We start from the raw sequence: 19,171 nt of genomic DNA, 5'->3' as shown, positions 1-19,171 counted from the left end.
GGGCTTCATGGAGAGACTCAGCAAAAAGGCTGTGCAAGAAGTCCTCCAAAAGAAGAGCTTTTCTTATTGGATCAAATACCATTTATATAGGACAGAAGCTGTAAATAGTCAAGATGTGTATGCAGTGCCATTTCTACAGCTTGATCTTTGAGGTCCTTTCCATTCCAAACCATTCTATGATACAATTCTATGACCTCCTGTGATGCTGATGTGTGTGTTCACAGGTCTTTCACTTAGACAGGGAGTGAAGCCAGTCACACTTGAATCATGGTAGATGGAGATTCTCTATTGTTGATGGGATAGTGGGGACTGTTTTTCCCTTAATCTTCTAGTATTCTTTGAAGATTAACAATGCAATTACATCAAGAAGTGGATTTTCAAATGGGTGTATCTGAAGAACAGGAATGGATTGCATCTGAGACATGCTTGTGTTTATCTTTGTTCATTGCAAGTGTGCTCCCGATGTCAGTAGGTGTATGTAGGTGTTATCACTGACTTCTGAAAAGCAAAGTCTGTTTGGCACTGATAGATAAATAGCCTTGCAAATATTGCAGGGCTGATTCAGAGCTGAGGCTGTGAATGTGAAGTTGTCCCTTGTTTAAATATCTCTTTAGTAGGAAAGTGATGTCAGGCATTTTCTCATAATGTTGAGGAGCCTTGCTGTGGGGAAATCAGTTATAATTCAGATGAGACCAATTACTTCATTGCAGAAATTAATCAGGAGTGCAGGAATGATGGAGAATGGAGGCTAGGACAAGGCTTTCTGCTTAAAGTTTCATACAACTGGCTGCAAGGGAAAATAGGAAGATAGAGCCGTTATGTTTTCATTATAGGGTTTGGATTATTGCAGTGTATAATTTGGGAGCAAAAAGAAGAAAGGTGACTTTAAAGACCTATGGGATGCAGAGCAGCTGATCGTTAGTGGATGCAAAGTGAGCAAATTTAGAGAGCAGAAGCATTTTTGTGCTTATTTCATAAATCCAAGGACACGATGCACAGACATGGTCGTTCTGTTGTCTGCCATCTAATGGCCAGACAAGAAAGCAAAGTAACCTGGTTTCAGCCTGTGAATCATGGTGGATTCTGGGGCTAAATACACATAAACAGAAATGAAAGGTCTTGCACAAAAGTTTCGGTTACACCAAGGGATGTCATTAAAAATGGCCACAATAGAAAACTGCTAAAAATAGAGAAGAATTCCATATCTGCCTGGCAATATATTGTTTTTATATATTGCTCATCTTAAAGCAAATATCAATCTCTTATATGAATGAAAACCCATAATTTGAGACATTTGGATTTTTCCTTTCTTACAGGCAGGTGGGTTACTCTGTTCATTCTCTCCCTTGATGTGCACCTTCCCATTCTTTTATTATAATGATGTGCAGTATATCAGATCTCACCGTGATGGGGGATGCTAGCACACACCTATGCCTTTTCCTCTTGGGCAGACCACAATGGCACCTGCAATAACTGACACTGGTTCCGCAGCACAGAGATAGTGCTGGAGGTAAATCTCTGTCAGAATAACAAAGAATAGATGGTGAGATGTTCTGGTTTAATATCCGCTCCATCTTTCTTATCTATATTAGAAAAGCCTGTCAATAAGGATAACTGAGTAGAGCTGAAATTATGAAGCACCTTCCAGATTCCTTTATCTCCTGGAACAGCATTAATAGTTATATCTAGTAAAAGGTACTGGGTGAAGGAAAGACCATTGTTTGCCTGTGCTGGTGCATTTATTTAGGAAACATGCCTTTTAATTCCATAATGTTATTTGAAATGCCTTCCTCTGCTCTGAGAAAATACCCACTTTTGTTATTCTTTGTGAAACAGAAGCTGAAGATAGCAGGCTTGCTCACAAAAGCCTTGATTTGAATATGCTAATGTTAATTTAAGCATTCAGTTGCCAAATTTTCTTGTGAGGATAGTGTGCACATTTAATATTTGTGTACCCATTATTCCCTATGCTTCTGTGATTCACAGACACTGAGTAAATATTGTCTTTGAGTACGATCTGCAGCAGAAGTCAAAAATGACACTGCAAAATGAAGCTCCCGTTTCCAGGTACAAATCTCCTTTTTCCTCTAATTTTCCCTTGAAATACAGGGAAAATTGATTCTGCACCCAAAGGGCTCAGGAACTTCTTTGGTTGATGCTTCCAATCTAAATAATACAGATTATGCCAATTTCTAATATGGCATCTGGCTGAACTAGTGGTGTGCTTGAATAAATTCCTGTCTCTGTGTAGCTCTGCTGTTTTGAATGCAAATCTTACAAACAGACATCACCACCCCCAACAGGAAATGGTGATCAATGGAACGAGTAATAAAACTGTGACAATAGGAAATTTTCTGTAACTTATCTTTTAGAACATCATCAGGGGTGGAAAAGTGCATGAAACTCTGAACTCTATTAAAGAAATGCTGAGAACAAGATCTCGTGTCTGTGAAATGTGTTTTCTGCTGTCCTAACTATAAGCAGAAAGTGACATGCATTACTTGAGGTGAGGCACCATGGGTGTGAAATACACGAGAACCCACTAAAACATCCTAATTGGCAAAAAGAAGCCTAACAGCTGCCTACGAAGTGCTGCCTTCACAGAGGTTGCAATATATGAAATGCTGCAAGTAACAGATGCGGCAACAGTGGAAAACCTTTTCAATGGGCTGATGGCTTTGCAGCTGTTCTTGCTAAGAACAGTGGCCTATTTCATGCCCTACCTTTACTGGGAGCCTTCAGTGAAGCAGTGCTGTGTTGTACTGGTACATCAGGTTGCCCATGGAGGTTGTGGATGCCCCATCCCTGGAACTACTCAAGGGAGGAAACAGGGGCAGTGGTAGCCAAGGGAGAGCTACAGAGGTCCTAGTGATGCCTTGTAGGAATGTAAAGAAGAGGAAGCTGTCTGTGGTTCCTCTACTTCTCTAAAGGAACAAAACTGGCTGCCACCTTCCTTGCCATTGCTCTTCCTTCTAAAAATCCTGTTGTAAGGATGCACTCAACAGCACTGACAAAATACAAGTATTGAGTTCTAAGTCCACACAAGCACCAAGTTAGTTAGCAGTTCATTATCTCATGGATGAATTATTGCTTGCATGCTTTGTGAAACACTCATTGTATCCCGCAGTTACATGGCTGTACATGTGTTAGATCACTGAGTTATATCTTAGTCTAAGCTAAATACCCGATTTGGTACTTACACACTGCGTAAAGTGGGCAAAATGGTAAATCATATAAAGCTGGACTACCAAATGCATTGACTATGCATTAAATGAAATACTTAACTGTATGTAATTGGTAGATAAGCCCATCTGAGGAGAATGAACAACTGCCTTAAATGAATCAGCAGGCAGAAGCTGTTGTCCTGTGAGTGACCATACATCTGGCAAGGTTATATGCTCAAGAAACTCCATAGCACTTTATTTGGAACGTGGGAGGCTGGCTCTATGGGATCTTCTTATTTTAGTTTGTTTTGTGGATCCCAAATGAATGATATGGACAGCATTTTTTTTTTCCTTGGCTGATTGCCTGACTAGCACGTTACAGCTGAACCCAAAAGCTGCCTTTCAATGAGCAGCAGCCATTCTTGATGTCCTCTGCACTCACTTAACAGAACGATCACCTGTATTTATTTCTTTCCTTGGCCTCCTCCAGTTAATTGTTAACTAGTGTAATCCCTGCTGTTTCACATTAGTGACAGCCTAAATGATGTTGTGTGACACTTCTGTGGTGCTCAGCTTAAAGATTATTTCCCTGTATGACTCCATTCCTTCTGTACAGCCCATCTTTGTTAGATCAATGTGCTGGTAAGGGTTTACCACTGGGACTTGACTATTGTTACTTTCATTTCCTAACAGCAGACATAAATGAGAAGTTTACACATGTTCAGTTTCCTTTTGCTAGCACAAAATAGGAACAAATTACCAGGAAATGAAATGGAGTATTTCAATTCATGTTCTCTAGTTGCCAAAATTGTATACTACTACAATGCTTTCAAGGAAACCTGATTAGAGACTGCCCTGGTAAGAAGAGTATCTGGCAGAAGCAGGGCTGAGCCCACGTGTTTGCACAGCATTTGTTACTATGCACATCGTTATAAACAGACCAAACTTTGCCCTCTTATCTGCATCTATGCCTCTCACAGGAACAGTGAAAGAAAGTAATTGGTGAGCAATATTTGACCCTTGGAGAACAACGTGCATCTGCTTAAGGCCATTTTTTTTTCCATATAAAAATGCTTTTCAGCAAAATGATTTAGCAATGTTTAATTTGAACCATTTGGCTTAAGTGTCTTTTTAAGTGCTTTCTCAAGCTAGAGCAATCATCAGCTGCTTAATAAATATTGGATTAAAGTCTGTAAAGGGAACTAACACATGTATCAGAAGGACAAAAATGAAAGAGCCTTGTCAGATACAAAGCTTTCCTCTTTGTAATGCACTGCTGTGCTGTGTAGGCTGCAGTGTGTATTTCGCTGATGCTGGGAACTGCAACACCAATATTATTTTTTACAATAAAAAGTGTAATAGGGACTGTAATTCTGGCAGTTTGCTGGAGTTATATAGCAAAACCTCCATAGAATTCAGTGCTGTTAGACAAAACTACAGAAACAAAACTATTAGCCCCAAATACCCATTGCTAGCAGTCACAATTCAGCAGTACTTTCGAGTATGTGATGCAATGAAAAATCTGGGCTTAGAACTGTCGAGCATTTAACAAGGTGGGCTATTAGAATAAGGAGTAATAAGAATAAGAATAAGAATATTTAGTAATATATGATGATAATAAAGATGCAAAGGAGTAGAAAGTGCAGTACTAAAACATTGAGATGTGTCAGTATATTGTTTCATAACGCCATGAAATGGTTATTTTCCAGTGCATGTTTCAAAAACACCCTAGCAGTAATAAAATCCTTCTTGTCCTGCGCTGTATACCGTCACCAATAGCTGTCCCTTTGGTTTATATATCCTTATAATTTTGAATAGACCTGCCCAACTGGATTGCTGTGCTTAATTGCCATCAAACTGTGTCCCTGTGCCTTTGAGTTGATTTCCTTTCAGTGCGCAGCTGCACAGAATCTTCCTTTGGGTTCCACTGCCCATTTCCTGGGTGCTGAATCCCCACTAACCTTTGAGATTTTGAAGCTCTCAGGTTTTTCATGTAAGCTTTGTGTAAGCTTTAAATGATACAAAGCAGAGCCCTCAGAGCAACTTGCTGACTCCACGTCCACCGAGACATTTGGTGATTTATTGGCTTCATAACCTCAACCACAATTCATGCGATAAAATACAAAGATCCCTGAGCACTATTCAACAGATCCATTTTTCCTTTCATCCTTATAGCCATCCCACATATTTTTCTTGTTTCCTTTATCTGGAATAATAATAAAGAAAACATTCTTATGATAAACTGAAGACAAACAGTCTCGACACGTTACAGTTGTTGATAAAATGTGCATATAATGTACGTGGGCCTGATTTGGGAAACTGATTTTGGAGCTTTAGCCCCACCCTTTGTCTCATGTCATTGGGGAGTACAGCTTATATGTTGGATCTAAGTACTGAAGCAGTTATCAAATGTTTTGATTTATTTACGACACTGTTTGCCAGCAAATTATTAGTGGTTTTATATCTGAGTACCAACTCAACTTTATCTGCTTCAACTTCTCAGCAGTGGAAATAGTCAGTGAAGCCATTGTTTCAGTCCACAGGAAGTGGAAAACAGCCAAAAACAGTTGCTTTTCACTTGTCTTCCCTTAGAAGACTCAAAACACAGGAGTTGAAGACAGGGCAATAATGGCACGAACTATGCTGTTCACATTTGTTTTCTTTAGTACATGTGAGTGGCTGCTGTCTGACAGTCACACACTGATGTACCCACGTTCTGTGACTTCCATGCAGTACGATTTCTCCTGCATGCATGTTAAATTTGAGTAGAATGTCTTAATTTCAAGAATAACTGGGACATCCATTAAATCAAAGTTCAAGCATTTTGCTTTATTGTCCATCAGAGTATTAAGGCAAACAATACTTTGAGATTTGCACAAACACAAACTGATACAACTACAACAGAATCTTAAACTGGCAGCGCTTTCGGTCACAGCGGTTCTGCATTGCGTAGAATTTGTTAGTGCTGTGTTGGATGCGAAGTGTCAGTAAGGAAGGTCAGTTTGACAAGAAGAGCTGCGCCACTGTCTGAAATAACGCCCTGTTGGGTCTATTCGGTTGGGTTCTGGACAACGATCAGCAGGTACTCCTTATCTGCAAGAACATTTAACAGTGCTTTGTTAAAATGTTTTTCCTTCCTTCCTGATAGTCCTTAATTGATTTACTTTTTTTTCTTATATATAATATATATATATTCATATAATAACATTTTAGAAATTAAACAGCTTAAAAAAAGAACCCAACAGATTTCAGATTAAAATTGCCATCAATTGTAACTATAGCATTTCAAATTATTTCAGTAAGCAGAATATTTGCTTTCAAGAAGCTGTAAATATATTTGTACAAGAAGCAAACAGTCACAAGATAAGCACCTGGAAGCCAGCACTTGTTATAATAAACTTATGGCATCTGCAGCCTCTTCTGCAGGTGCAGGGAACTTCTTTCAGTCTGCCTTATTCAGAATCGAGAAGCCCATTTAGAGATGAAAATAGCAGAAAAGGTTTGAATAGACCTTTATTATGAATACATTCTAAGCGTGCCAGGCTTTGCCAACTAATTCTAAAAGCCTGGGGAAAGTTCTTTAGAGAATTCTGTTGGGTGGCTATTTAGTATCTATTCTAAAGGAAATATTTCTCTAAGTGAATTTAGTAGGGTTGTATCTACTTCGAAAAATTAAGAAGTTAAGTCTACCTCTGGGCTTGCTTTGTTGCCTCCAAGCTTGAATACAATAAACCTTGTACATTAAAAGCACTTGTTTCCACGCTGAATAGATAGCTTGCTTTTCATGTACGTATGTTTAAAATACCTTTCCTACTGTAGCTTTACTGATGAACAGTTAAAAGAATCTTAGGAGGATATACTGATCTGTCACTTTAAATAGAAACGTTACCTGGAGCTACCATGATTTCATGTTTCTTTGATCTGATCCTGAGGAAGGTTAGATCATTCTGAGGATCAATATCCCTCACTGTGCTCCTCGCTTTCATGGTGAGCTGATGAAGAACACCTGCATAGTGCACTGTTGTCGCGTTATCGAGAGTTGTTCTTATTGGAATTCCTGAAAAGAGAGAATGTTCTTGTTCAGCTGTTTAGTTAAATGTCTTATTTATATACAGAGGAGTTCAGACCCTTACAATGACGTGCAAAATACTGACAGTGTATTGATCCCAAATATTAAAATACAATTATGTAAGATTAATTTTTGACGATCTAATGAATCACTGTTTATCAATGATTTGTTAATCATTCTTTATATATTAATAGGCTGAATGCATAGGGCTCATAGTAATCTTGCAAGTATAAAATAAACATTTGGCTTTAATAAGCTTGTTTCACTAATAGAAAATGTATTTGACCTACTAACAAAGACAACAGAGTAGAAGTTGGCAGGGCAGTTTTCTCTTTACGTACTTTTGTATCGTGTCTCCCAGGTTGAAGAGTTTGATTCATGGAAGAAGAATTAACATGCGGTGATAGGGAAGGGCAGGTGAAGACTTAGAGGGATGCGAACAAACGCAATGATAGAAGCTCCTCAGATATGAGACCATTCCATAATTTTCCTAGTGAAGCATTATTTGAATCACCTGAAATCAGTGCTGTCATGAGAAATAATCCTGCGTTGGTGGGATATGCAGTGAAGCACAACAGGATGACCCAGCATGTACTTTGTGTGTAATGTTTATTATGCAGATGGAAAGAGGTTTTACAAAAACGAAAGAGGTGCTCACAAGCACTGCATTAGCATGAGAATATCGACATAATCACAGCATTAAATAGTAAGTCACTTACAAGCAGCAGTGAGTGCTTCAGGGTTATGAGACCTCTTACGGAAATGACCACTTCAACAAATACAGCACTTTTAATGAAAGTGGTAAATGTTAAATGATTCTCCGAGGTCTAATAATTACCTGAAAATGAGTTGACACTAGTAACGTCCTTAGATGAAAGCTAAGCTGTGCTTACTTTAGAGCTCTTTGCCTCTGCCCCCCAAATTAGAGAAAAGCAAATAAATCCTTCATTAGAAATTCTGCAGCGTGATCCTTCCAAATGAAAGTCTCCAACTGTTGCTATCCTTTACAAAATGAACAGTGTATGCTTAGCGTGGGGTTTCAATGAAAAACTCAACCTTGAGTTTTAAAATAAATGACAGGCAATGTTTGCATCAGGAATCTTTCGTTTGCTGTTCCAGCTGAATAGCGTTACACCAAAGTACTGCCCGTGTTACTAAGAAACCTTTGTAAAAGAATATCTGCACTACTTAGATGGAGCAGTGCTGCTTAGGGGTAGGCACGCTGCTAAATTATACAACTGCGTATCTGCTTTGAGGTTTAGTTTGTGGAATCTGAATTCTTGGTGCACTGAGTACTTCCTCATGAAGTTCAGCATCCGATGTGTTTGCAGTTGGTGTAGGCAGATTTCTGTTGTTTTTCTATTAGATTACATCGGTGGTTTTGCCATCATAAATATATCAGTCTGTAAACTCAGCGAGGATCATCTGTGCTACCAAAGAGTTGATTTTGTTCATTTTAAGTTTGTAGCTATGTGGATCAAGTCACTTTCTATTACTTAATCAGAATATAAACAGTTGAACCAATACCAGTTCTGAAACCAGCCCGTGTTTCAGGTTAGGAAACACTTATATCCAGAAATGAGCACAAAGGCTTTCAGTTACTGTTTGCTTTGCTACCAGTCTCTTGGCTTGCATCTATCCTGTGTACAAGGGCATGTTTTGCTCAGCATGTCCAGGCATGCAAAACTATTGTCCAGGTTTTCTGAACATTAAGTACCATCCAAGCTTCATTCTTAGTGTTCTTTATTCTTGCTAACCTGCTGCCAGTGCAGTGCATTTTTGAGGGTGTTGTAGAAGCAAACCAAATTTCAGGCAAGGCAATTGAGTTGACTTATCTGTAGAGGAATGATTCAAATAACATTAACCTAAAGCCTAGCTTCTGAAAACCGGTTTCTGTGGCCAGTTTTGCTTTGGCTTGTGGTTCTCTGTGTCCCAACCAAAGATTGCATGACAAGGATTTTGCTTTTCCTTGTAATGCAAATTAAAGAACTTCTGAGTGCTCAGTAGAGACAAGGAGTGGCTTCCAGCAATGGCAACCCAACTTAGTTTGGTAGAAGCATCACTCATTGTTTGCTCTTTCCTGACTTTACAGAAGAATCAAAGCAGCAGCGAATGGCTGCATCATGAAGGCACTGGGACACTGGGACTGGGACCTGCTATGCCTCACAACCAGACATGTCCTCTTGAGAACACCTTCCTAAAGCACTTTAAGCAGACTGCTTCATCACCTCGCAGCCTCTGCAGTATTTGGGTTCACTGCTCTCTTTGCTAGTGGGTTTGTTAGTGGGAGAAAGGAGAGGGCACTTTACCTTCTGCATTGACAACCATAGTCGCCACCACCCCTTTGTGGGCTTGAATCCTTTTGAGGGTTTCCTCCACTTCAGACTACGGGGCAGAGAGAGCATCACAATATCACAATATCACAGTATCAATATCACAATATCAGTATCACAATGTCACAATATCAGTATCACAATGTCACAGTATCAATACCACAATATCACAGTATCAATATCACAGTATCACACCACCACAACTCTCGTCCTGCCGCCCCTCCCCAGCGTCTGCCCTCAGCCCCCTCCCTCCCCATCCCCGTCCCCGTCCCCGGGTGGTTACAGCTCCATTACCATGGCCGGGCCGTTGCCGGGGAGCGGCGGAAATGAGGGAGGGAGCCGGAGCCGGTCGGGCCGGCAGTGGGAAGCTCCGGTACGGTGTGAGCGGGCTGAGTGCCGTTGGAATAACGTTATACTGCTCGAGTGTGCGGTTGGAGAACTGCAGGAGTGTAAAAGTGAGTTCTACAGCTGGTGTACACACAGGGTAACGTGTTGGAACGCACAGAGGTGATCCTGAGCCCAGTGGGCAGTTGCAGGAGCCTGGAAGGTTCTGGAAGCTTCTCTTAGGAGCGCTGCTTTCTTTCAAGATGCCTCAGTCTTTATGTAACCAATACAAATTTCAGCTCAGATTTGCAAACGGCAGCACCAAAAAGTAATGCAGAACTGAAGGCAAAGTGGAGTTAGCATGATGCAGGAGTGCTACTATAAGTTTTATTTCTGCTCAGCATAGAAGGCTGGAAACACCAGGACCCTGACAGGAGCTCAGACTGGGTTTAGCTCAGATTCAGACTTTTAACAGTAAATTACAAGTCTGTAAATTAAGTAAAGTAAGTAAATTAAAACAGTAAAAAGGTGTTTTCTTGGTGGCTTGAAATATACCTGAGAATTCAGATTCCAAGCAACAGATGTATACGTTTTGGACATAATAGTGAATGCAATATTAGGGCTGGGGTGTTAGTGCTTGGGAAACAGAAATGCTTTGTAACATTGGCAGTGCTTCCCTGGGTGAGTTTAAATGTTTGTTAATCAAAGTGGCAGGTGACCAGCTTGCATCTCAGTGCTCAGACCAAGAGCGTGGTGTTTGAGCTCAGAATTTCTGCACTGACAGTTAATTTTGAGGGGAGAAATGAAGAGAAAGGTAGAAAATACTCAGAGCTATTTCTGTGTTCTTTTCTTTAGGCTGCGGCAGGAGATGCAGTTCTGCACGTGGGAATGAAGAGGAGCGCTCTGCTGGTAAGTCCATGGGGATTTAAGCCCTTCCTTGTTTCTTGAACCTGGAGACCCAGGAAGAGGAAGGGAGGAGAGAAGCTGCTGGTCGTTACGAAACAACATAAATTAATTCAATTTGGGGAAAAAAACATGGCTTTTTATGACTGATAATCTTGATATCAAGTAACTTTAAAGCTCTGCAAGCTGTTACTGTAGCTTCCTTCCTTCCTTCCTTCCTTCCTTGTCCATACGGCAGGATTTCTAGAAGTTACCAGCTTTGTTGGATTATAAAGTGAAACGAGTCAATGCACGATTGGTAATAATACAGGAAAAAGCTGAACAAATGAGCTGCTTATTTTTATTTCTAACTAAAAAGTCTTGATGGAAATTCAGTGGAATCAGTCCTTGTGCCATAGTAGCTGGAAGCTTGGAGTCTACTCTTAGATTTTTAGCTCACAGCCCTTATGGATATATACAATAAATGAATTATTTGATATAATGTGATTACTTTGATGCAAAAAGAGAAATGCAAAATGTGTTCGTGTGCACTAGAAGTCTGAAATAGCACTGTCCTATACTACAGATGATCTTTTCCTACATAAAACCATGTAAAGATGAGGTGAGGTCTTGAAAAAGTCTTTGGGAGAAATCTGAGTGATGTGTTGCTGTGCTGGGTAACGATATCCCCTCATTCATTTATTTTATGGACCCTTTGTGAACAGAACATCCATGGGAACCTGCTCTGTTGTTTTAGTTGGTGTTAAGATTGAAATTAGGATGGAATCAATTTATAATATTACAGTAAGTGGGTAGGAAAGCAGAGCACTTTAATAAAGCAGCTGCTTAACCATAGAAGGAGGATTCTGTAAGAATAATCAGTGCATACAGGTGGAGTCATTCAGTGTTTTCTTTCATGATCTCACTGTTAATAAAGTTTTGCTTTAATTCTCTGTTACCTCAATGAATCCAAATATTATAAACTGAGAAAATATACGTATGCCATGTAGGCATACATGAAACAGTTTGTAGAAGCTTCTCTGTAAGTAAATGGTAAAATGGAGTTTCATTCAAAACCTTTATGTGTATAAAGGTTTTCACAACTTCGCAGAGCAGTTTCCCATGCTTTCTCCCTGCTGAGTGAGGGATTTGCAGCTTAAATCCTCTAGATGGTGCTACAGCTACAGCATATCCCAGTGAAGTCGATGGTAAGTTCGGAAGAAACCCTTTTGCTCGCTTAAAGGGCATCTCCCTTAAGTCGCGTTCTGTACAGGAGGATTACTGACTTCAGCCACGATGCTGCTTCCAGGTTGATTACTTATCTTCTTATAGTTACGAATAGAGCAGGGGGTTGTAGAGATATCGGAGACTTGCAGGAACTGTTCTGTGCTCAAATTATCCCCTCCTCACCCCAAATGCCCACAACACACCTCCTAGAGCACTGCTGGGGGCAGAGGTGTCCAACTGCAGCCTGCGGTGCTGAGTAAGTGACAGCAATAAGGACCTCTTCGGGCATCCAGCAGATGCTGCTGCTTTTGTATGCTAATGGAAACTTTATGAACCATTCTCTTCCTTCTGAGAGCTGATATAAGTACGTGAAAATCGCTTCCTTATATCAAGAGCAAATTGATAATAGCCTTGGTTCACTTGTAGAGGCACTTTATTTGATAATTGCTGAAAGCTTACACAGAGCTTCATCAAAATTAATATTTGATATTCTGCCAGCTTTCCATGTACTGGAGCAGCTGAGCAAAATCTGAGTTGTGAGCCCTTTGCTGCCTGGGTTTTTAAATCCTCCATTTGGAGGTTTTGGGGCTGGGATGTGAATCTGCTTTATTATGTTTCCTTTCTCATCTCTGCACTCAAGGTAGACACTCACAGTCCCTGCTACTGTGGTTATCTCAGTGTGTAGTTCATTCACAAGTGGCATTTCAGCTCATCAATGGTGCTCCCACACATGGAAGCGTTGGGGTGGCCAGGTGTGTTGCTTTGTCTGGTCTTCTGTGAATATATAATCACAAAGAATGTACATCGCAAAGGAAGGTGCATTGCAATATATGCTAATGTTCCATAGTCCTGCTCTGGTAGGGAAACACTCCCTGAAGCAGTAAGAATTTAGAGAATGGCTCTGATGGCTGGATGGTACTGAGGTTAATTCTGGTGCTGATAATGACAGCTGTGTTGTTGTTTAACTTGTGTGGAGACAAGTGTATGAAAAGAGAAGCATAATGCTGAAAGGGAACCAACTCTCCACTCTTTGTTGTAATAGAACCTTATAGAGATGTAGACCATCTATAAAACTAGTAGAGAATTGAGGTAAAATTTATTCACTCATATTGACGTTGTTTTTGGATAAGAAAAGAGCTATATTTCCCATTATTGAGTGTTCTGGGGGTATTTTATGGAACTTGCGATAAATATAGTCCTGGAATGTAAGCTGTAGTTTTGTGCTATATTCTCATGTTTCTTATTTCTTCATCTCAGAAGATGAAGTTTGACCCAGAAATAAGAGTTCCAAAAGAACATAAAAACTCAGTGTTTTAAACCTAGGACATCTGCAGACACCTCAGTAAGCATACGGACATAATTAGATGTAATGAGAACAATAACAGCTCCCTTACTAGAGAGAGACTGCCTGCAGCAATTTTGCTCTTTCCTAAGGGCTTTTTTAGGTAGATATAAAGAGAGTTTGTAAAGTTAATTCCTAAGAATTACTGGAACTGTTGCTCCTAGAACTGGGCACAAAGAACAAGATGCATTAGGGTTAGTGCAGCTAGAGCTGTGTTCTTTTTGTTATGAGTTAATTTTATATTGGTTTTAATCCTTTTTTTTAGGGGTTTTAAGGTTGCGTATCTATTTCCAGAAGCAAAAAGTAAATTCAGTCGTAAAACAGAAAGCTTTCAAAAGTGATCCATGGCCACTGTAAGGCTTCTGGGGAGGAGTAAGGATTTACACCACACTGAGTTGTTTTATAGCCCAGCACCGCAGCCTCAACACTCGCATTCTCCCTGCGTATGTCACTCTAACTTTGTGACCCTTTAAACACTGCGATCACCTTCTTTAGTTCCATGTGAGATTACCAGTAAAGTGCATTATGCAGTCCAGTCCTTTTACAGCTAGAAGGCTTACTAAAATTGCAGCACAAAGGAGGTGCTAAATGTGCGATGGAGCGGCGTCAAAGCAGCATCCTGTGACGAACTTCTCTGGGGCTCTTGGAACTGGCAAGATGTCAAGTAAATTTAAATATATGACTTCAACATCATTAGAGTGAAACCAGAAGCCACAGTGAAATACCGTATGCTGTCTTTCATGTGGTGGAAATGCTTCTATGTGGCCGTACATGTAAATTAAAAAATAGCCCCTGGCACATGGTTTCTAAGTAACCAACATATAAACATGGGTACATGCTCTCCAAACACCACTTGTGTTACACCATCAATCAAGAGCATGGGATTCCATGTTCTCTTTCAAGTAGATGCTTTGTGCATCATCTGTAGCAGTGATCCGTGGTGTGAGGGCAGAGCTTCTGCCAGGTGCTGAATGCTGAGATCCCCATCCCATCTAATCCAGGGCTTTTCCTCTGCTTTGAGTGTCACGTTAGTGTTTTCTAAGAAGCAGGGCTCTGGAATATAAGTTTTCATGACAGCTTACCGAGAAGGGCAGTTTGCTTTGTTTCTCTTGGGAAGATCTCATCTCCTGTGCAGACTGGCCTTTAGAAGCTGCCACTTAGCAGGCTGTGTGAACAGATCACAGTTAGGGATGGCATATTCCAAAAGCCTGCTGAACCCAGGGGAAACTGTGAAATGGGGAGCTGCAGCACCAGAAGGTGGTGATGTCCATCCTGTTATGCTGACATCCTGCTGTCTGTATGGATTTAATGCAGTGTCCAGCTTCAGCTCTTCTCTACATTTGAAGAAGTTTTCTGATCATCTAAGCAGTTTTTCTAAGCCTCTGTTGCTCTGCATGTTTGGGTCTTCTTTGATCCATTAAATATTTAATTTTTTAAACAAGTTTCTCATCCACCGAGAATGTGCACGAATAAAAAATTCAAAAGCCTTGCCAGCTTCCTTACATACATCAGCTATTGTGAGAAAATCAGCTCCGTGGCAATTCAGTCCTTAAGTGTTATCACAGTCTGTAAGTGGCTCTGCGGAGTGATGGTATTTACAGGCTTCCAGGCTGTGATTCTTTGATTAAAGAAGTGATCTGTGCTGTGCTAAGACTGTTTAGCAGCATTTGCTGTAGTGTCATCTTCCTTTGCTCTGACAATGGTATGTGAGCCTTTTTGGCTTGCGTAGCTCAGAGGTTTATACAGAGCAAACCTCTCAGACTCTCACGTGTGATGCTGCATTTTGAGCTCAACTGTCCTTATGAAGTTTTTCCTCTGCCTGCTTATAGTGATGAAACAGCCCTGCCCATGGCTGTGGGTTGCTGAAAGCTGTCGGTAGTGGGTCCCCTGAGTGGGCTGCTGAGTGGTGGCATTGATGCAGTAGGTGTGATATTTAAATAGTGCTTACTGATCAACCAAGCTTGACGTAATGTGGAGCTGTGAGAAGAAGGTGAGCCTCCATTCCACGTCTAGAGGAAATAAGCAAGCAGGTGTGGTTATGGTTTGTGCCCCAGTGCTGGGTGTGTGCCACAAGTCAGTCACTTCCTTGTCAGGCTCTATTCACATGCATGTACTCTTCCATTTTTTTTTCCTCTTAAATAATTTCAAAGGGGAGTTTCTGTACTTTGCTCCATCATCTTGGATTACATTTAGTGCTGATGAATTTTTGGTGACACAACTGCTGCCGTGCCTCTGTGCCGTCAGTGCACTTTGACTCCTCGACTGCTGACAGGAGGTGCTGAGAAAAATCAATGCTTTGAAGAATGTTCTGAACATTTCTCACTGAAAATTTAACACTTTCTGGGAAATAACCAAGTTACACAGTAGCTCTTGCAATTGGGTGAAGTACTTCGATGTGGCCTAAGGAACGGGACCTTTGAGGATGGTTGTTGGCTCCTTTGAGAATGGCACTTGATTCAGGTCCATCTTTGGTCAAGAATACCGTTTAGTTTGGATTTGATCAGCAGTTGTACCACAGTGATGTAGCTCTATTTCTGGCCTGGTTTTATGCTCAGTGAGAGTGCTGTGTTTAGAGCATAAATATGTTAATGACCTTCACCTCTTTTAGAAAACCTACTCAAGAACTAAAATTGTCAACTATTGGTAAATATCTGGTTAGCCAACCACTTTGTGAAGATATGCTTTGAAGCAGACTGAGCTTTTCTGTGCAGTGATAAAGTCATATGGTATCCTGGGAGGCTTAGATCTCCTTCCAATGGCTCAGCTCATTACAATCACTCTCAGCCTTATACAGAATCACAGAATCACAGAATTGTAGGGGTTGGAAGGGACCTCTAGAGATCATCGAGTCCAACCCCCTTGCCAATGCAGTTAGAATGATAGAGAGAATGATGCAAGTTCCACTTGCAGGAAAACAGTGAATTGATATTAGTGTATGTAATGCCTGAAGAGAATTGAATGCGGTGTAGTGAAGATGATGTGAAGACTGTCAGTATTCACTGATGTGTGCAGTTCTTTGGTAAGCTCCTGAACTTGACTTGTGCCTCCATCTTGAAGACTGGATGGAACATCTGCACTTCAGAGTGGATTGGAGCTGTGAGTCTTCTGACCAGTACCTCATGTCTGACAATATTCTGTGTATTGACATTCTACAGACAAGTGAGAAACACTTTGTTGTATACATCTCAAAAAAGAGGTGTCTTTTTTTTTAGTGCTAAGAGTTTACATCATGTTGGGGACCTTTAGTTCTGTAGACTCACGGTAAATCAGAAGGGATTGGCCTGCTAAAGATGTGTTGTGTGATATTGAGCAAACTACTTTGCTTCCCCATGTCTCTGCTTCCCTCCCGCTCTGTTCCAGAGCTCAGCCTTATGCTGTGTGCTTGCTCTATGCCTTGTGCAGCCCAGCCCTCGTCTATGCTGGGGCCTCTAAATACCACCACTGCATAAAATGAAAATAATCCTCCTCAAAACAGGAATGCAGGCTGGGAACTTTGAAAGGACAGAAGAATGAGTCAGTTTTCATGGACTTGTTTGAAAGTCAAAGCCTTGCGCTCAGAGGCTCAAGGCAGTTTGCCGAGCCCCAGTCCTGTTGCTGTTGGCTTCAGTGAAGTAGGACAGCAGAACAGACTCCAGAAATCTTCTGTTCTATCTATCTCCCCTTTTAGATGTCGCAAGGGAGATTTTTAGCGCAGCAGATTGAGCCTCAGATAAGATTACATGCTGTAATTACCAGTGGGATTTATTTGTCCAATTCTTTAAGCACTGAGTGGAAAAACGCACAGACATCCCTTAAGTAAGGAAAAGGCTTGTGTCTGCAATCTTCCACTCGTAACTAAGTGAAGAGTAGGACGACATGTAAGTATGGAAGGGCAAAAAAGTAAATAAAGTATGGAAACAAGCATTGAGATTTTTCACGTATTTAAAGGGGTATTTCAGGTAGTTACTGGATGGCTGTAAGGTTTGTGTTTTTAAATGTTGATTTTTAAGCTGTAAATGTAAACTAAATTAAAGCGATAGTTCTAATTAAATTTGTGTTGGCCGTGGTATCACGCTACTTTAAAAGTCACCAGAGACACTCAAGTTGCATTTAAAATCTGCTATTGTAATTAGTGATATCTACATTTATTAGGGTGATAACTGCACTTTAATGCATCCACTGCTAAACAAAGCTACTAAATCTAGACAGCTCTAATAACCATGTTGGTTTCAACTACACTTTATTTCCTTGGCCTTCCTCTTGGATGAGCTTATGTACAGAAACTAAGCTTTAGAAAGCTGATCAGGAGAAGGGGCGGAAGTCAGGGGATAAAACGAAATGCTTTCCCTTTTAGAACTGTTTAGAGATGGAATTGTCTGATCCAGTCTGTCACCTCCCTGTCTGAAGTGCTGCTCCAGTTTCCATGCTGAGCTGGGTGTCTTGAAGACTTTCCATCCTTTGTTTCACGTGGTGTCCCAGGAAGGGGGGAAAGCGTGACTGTAGCTAAAATGGGGAGCGCTCAGATGCTGTCATTCCATCTGCTGGAATTGCTTCTTCCAGTGAAAGCTGAATGTGGGGCTGCTAGTGAGGGATGCTTTCATGTAACCCGAGTGCTAATGTCAGTGCAGAGTGGGGAAGAACTTAGAACTAGAATAATGTGACTCCTTGCTGAGCTGCATCAGCATCCTTGATCCAAGATCTGCCAAACTCCTTGGTTTCATGTTGTCCTCTTCTTCCACGTGCAAAAGAAGCTTTACTGAGGTCCCAGCAGTTCTTTCCCTGTAGCTGTAATCCTCGATTTAAGATTCACTTACATGGCTTTGACCGTACTATGCAGTGTAAGGGGGCTGAGATGAGGGGAGAAGATTCAGCTGAAGGGTTTGGAGTAATTTCTGTAGAACCGTATTGATTTCATCTCTATTAAATTCATTGAGTTTTCCCATAAGGGCTTTTTAATTTAACTGTTTCTAAAAAATGCTGCACAAATTACCTGGCAAGAATGCAGTGGAGTTGTAAGTCCTTGGGGCAGTCCCTTAAAGGCAGAGCAGTAAAGTTGGGTGAACTATTCACAGCCAGGCATCCCCATTGCATGAATTTACCGCTTAGTCTGTTTGCAGATTACTGACAAACAGCCTCTGACTTATTATGAATTTGGTCATTACCCCAAATTATTCGATGCCTGGTTTATGCAACGCAGTTTCAGCTTCAGGGCTGTTGGCAAACTGATCCACAAGTATTGTTTAAATTCCACTGTTTGTAATTCTTACCGAAAAGCCCCATAAAACTCAATAGAGGCCTGGTGTTTTATTTCTGGGCACATCTATAAAACTTAGCAGAAAATTATATCCTTGCCATAAAATTCTATAGCTCGGTTTAAAGTAGTTATAATTTTCTACTGATTTCTGTGTGGTTTTAGTATCGTTTATATATAACAAATGTTTCATCATTCTTTCTCAGGTTTTTGTAGTTTCTGAAAACAGAGTTGATGATTGGGATGTAAATCTTTGGAGATTGACCTCTTTAATCTTTGACTTTGTTTGGTTAAACATCAATTATGTTGATGCCTTTATAAGACCGTCTTTCACTATTGGGTGTAAATCCGTATCAGGCCCTGGTTGATTTTGTCTGCTATTAATCCTGTAATGAAAATTCAGGCATATAAAAAGAGGCCGCTTTACATGTCAGACCATGAGGTTTCTCAGTTGTTTTGGGTGGAGATAAATGTCCTGGTCTGTGATAGCTCAACATCCAGCAGGAACTTAGGGTGTTTCTCATATCACACCTCAGATACTGACTTGTGCTGACCTGCTGATGAGAGGCAGGGTGATAGTTTACCTGCTACCTCTGCTGC

The 19,171-nt window shown here is 40.7% G+C and overlaps 2 protein-coding genes across 23 annotated transcripts in view; one reads left to right on the top strand and one right to left on the bottom strand.

The window, feature by feature from the left end:
- Positions 1 to 19,171, top strand: part of MAF (MAF bZIP transcription factor) — a 698,813-nt gene that overhangs the window by 121,795 nt on the left and 557,847 nt on the right. For all 22 annotated transcript variants that reach the window (XR_001557781.2, XR_001557767.2, XR_001557777.2 and 19 more), the window contains one exon: positions 10,746 to 10,799. The gene's annotated coding sequence lies outside the window, so the exon portion shown is untranslated. The remainder of the gene's footprint in view (positions 1 to 10,745; positions 10,800 to 19,171) is intronic.
- On the bottom strand, positions 5,970 to 10,103 carry DYNLRB2 (dynein light chain roadblock-type 2). The gene is made up of 4 exons (XM_015874126.2): positions 9,861 to 10,103; positions 9,543 to 9,618; positions 7,054 to 7,221; positions 5,970 to 6,257 (listed from the first exon to the last, which is right to left on the bottom strand). Exons 1-4 carry the CDS (start codon positions 9,861 to 9,863, stop codon positions 6,214 to 6,216), a joined length of 291 nt encoding a protein of 96 aa, XP_015729612.1. The 5' UTR covers positions 9,864 to 10,103; the 3' UTR covers positions 5,970 to 6,213.

This window comes from Coturnix japonica, chromosome 11 (assembly GCF_001577835.2).
Source record: "Coturnix japonica isolate 7356 chromosome 11, Coturnix japonica 2.1, whole genome shotgun sequence".
In the NCBI taxonomy this organism is placed as follows: Eukaryota; Metazoa; Chordata; class Aves; order Galliformes; family Phasianidae; genus Coturnix; species Coturnix japonica.
Note: the sequence above shows the minus strand (reverse complement) of the source record. Positions and strands in the feature narration are given on the sequence as shown.

What these genes read in the sequence shown, in the direction of transcription:
- DYNLRB2 (XM_015874126.2), bottom strand. An exon ending in TATGGTTGTCAATGCAGAAG is followed by an intron (nt 7,222 to 9,542) that starts GTAAAGTGCCCT and finishes CTCTCTTTTCAG; the next exon opens with GAATTCCAATAAGAACAACT. An exon ending in TGAAATCATGGTAGCTCCAG is followed by an intron (nt 6,258 to 7,053) that starts GTAACGTTTCTA and finishes ATGTTCTTGCAG; the next exon opens with ATAAGGAGTACCTGCTGATC.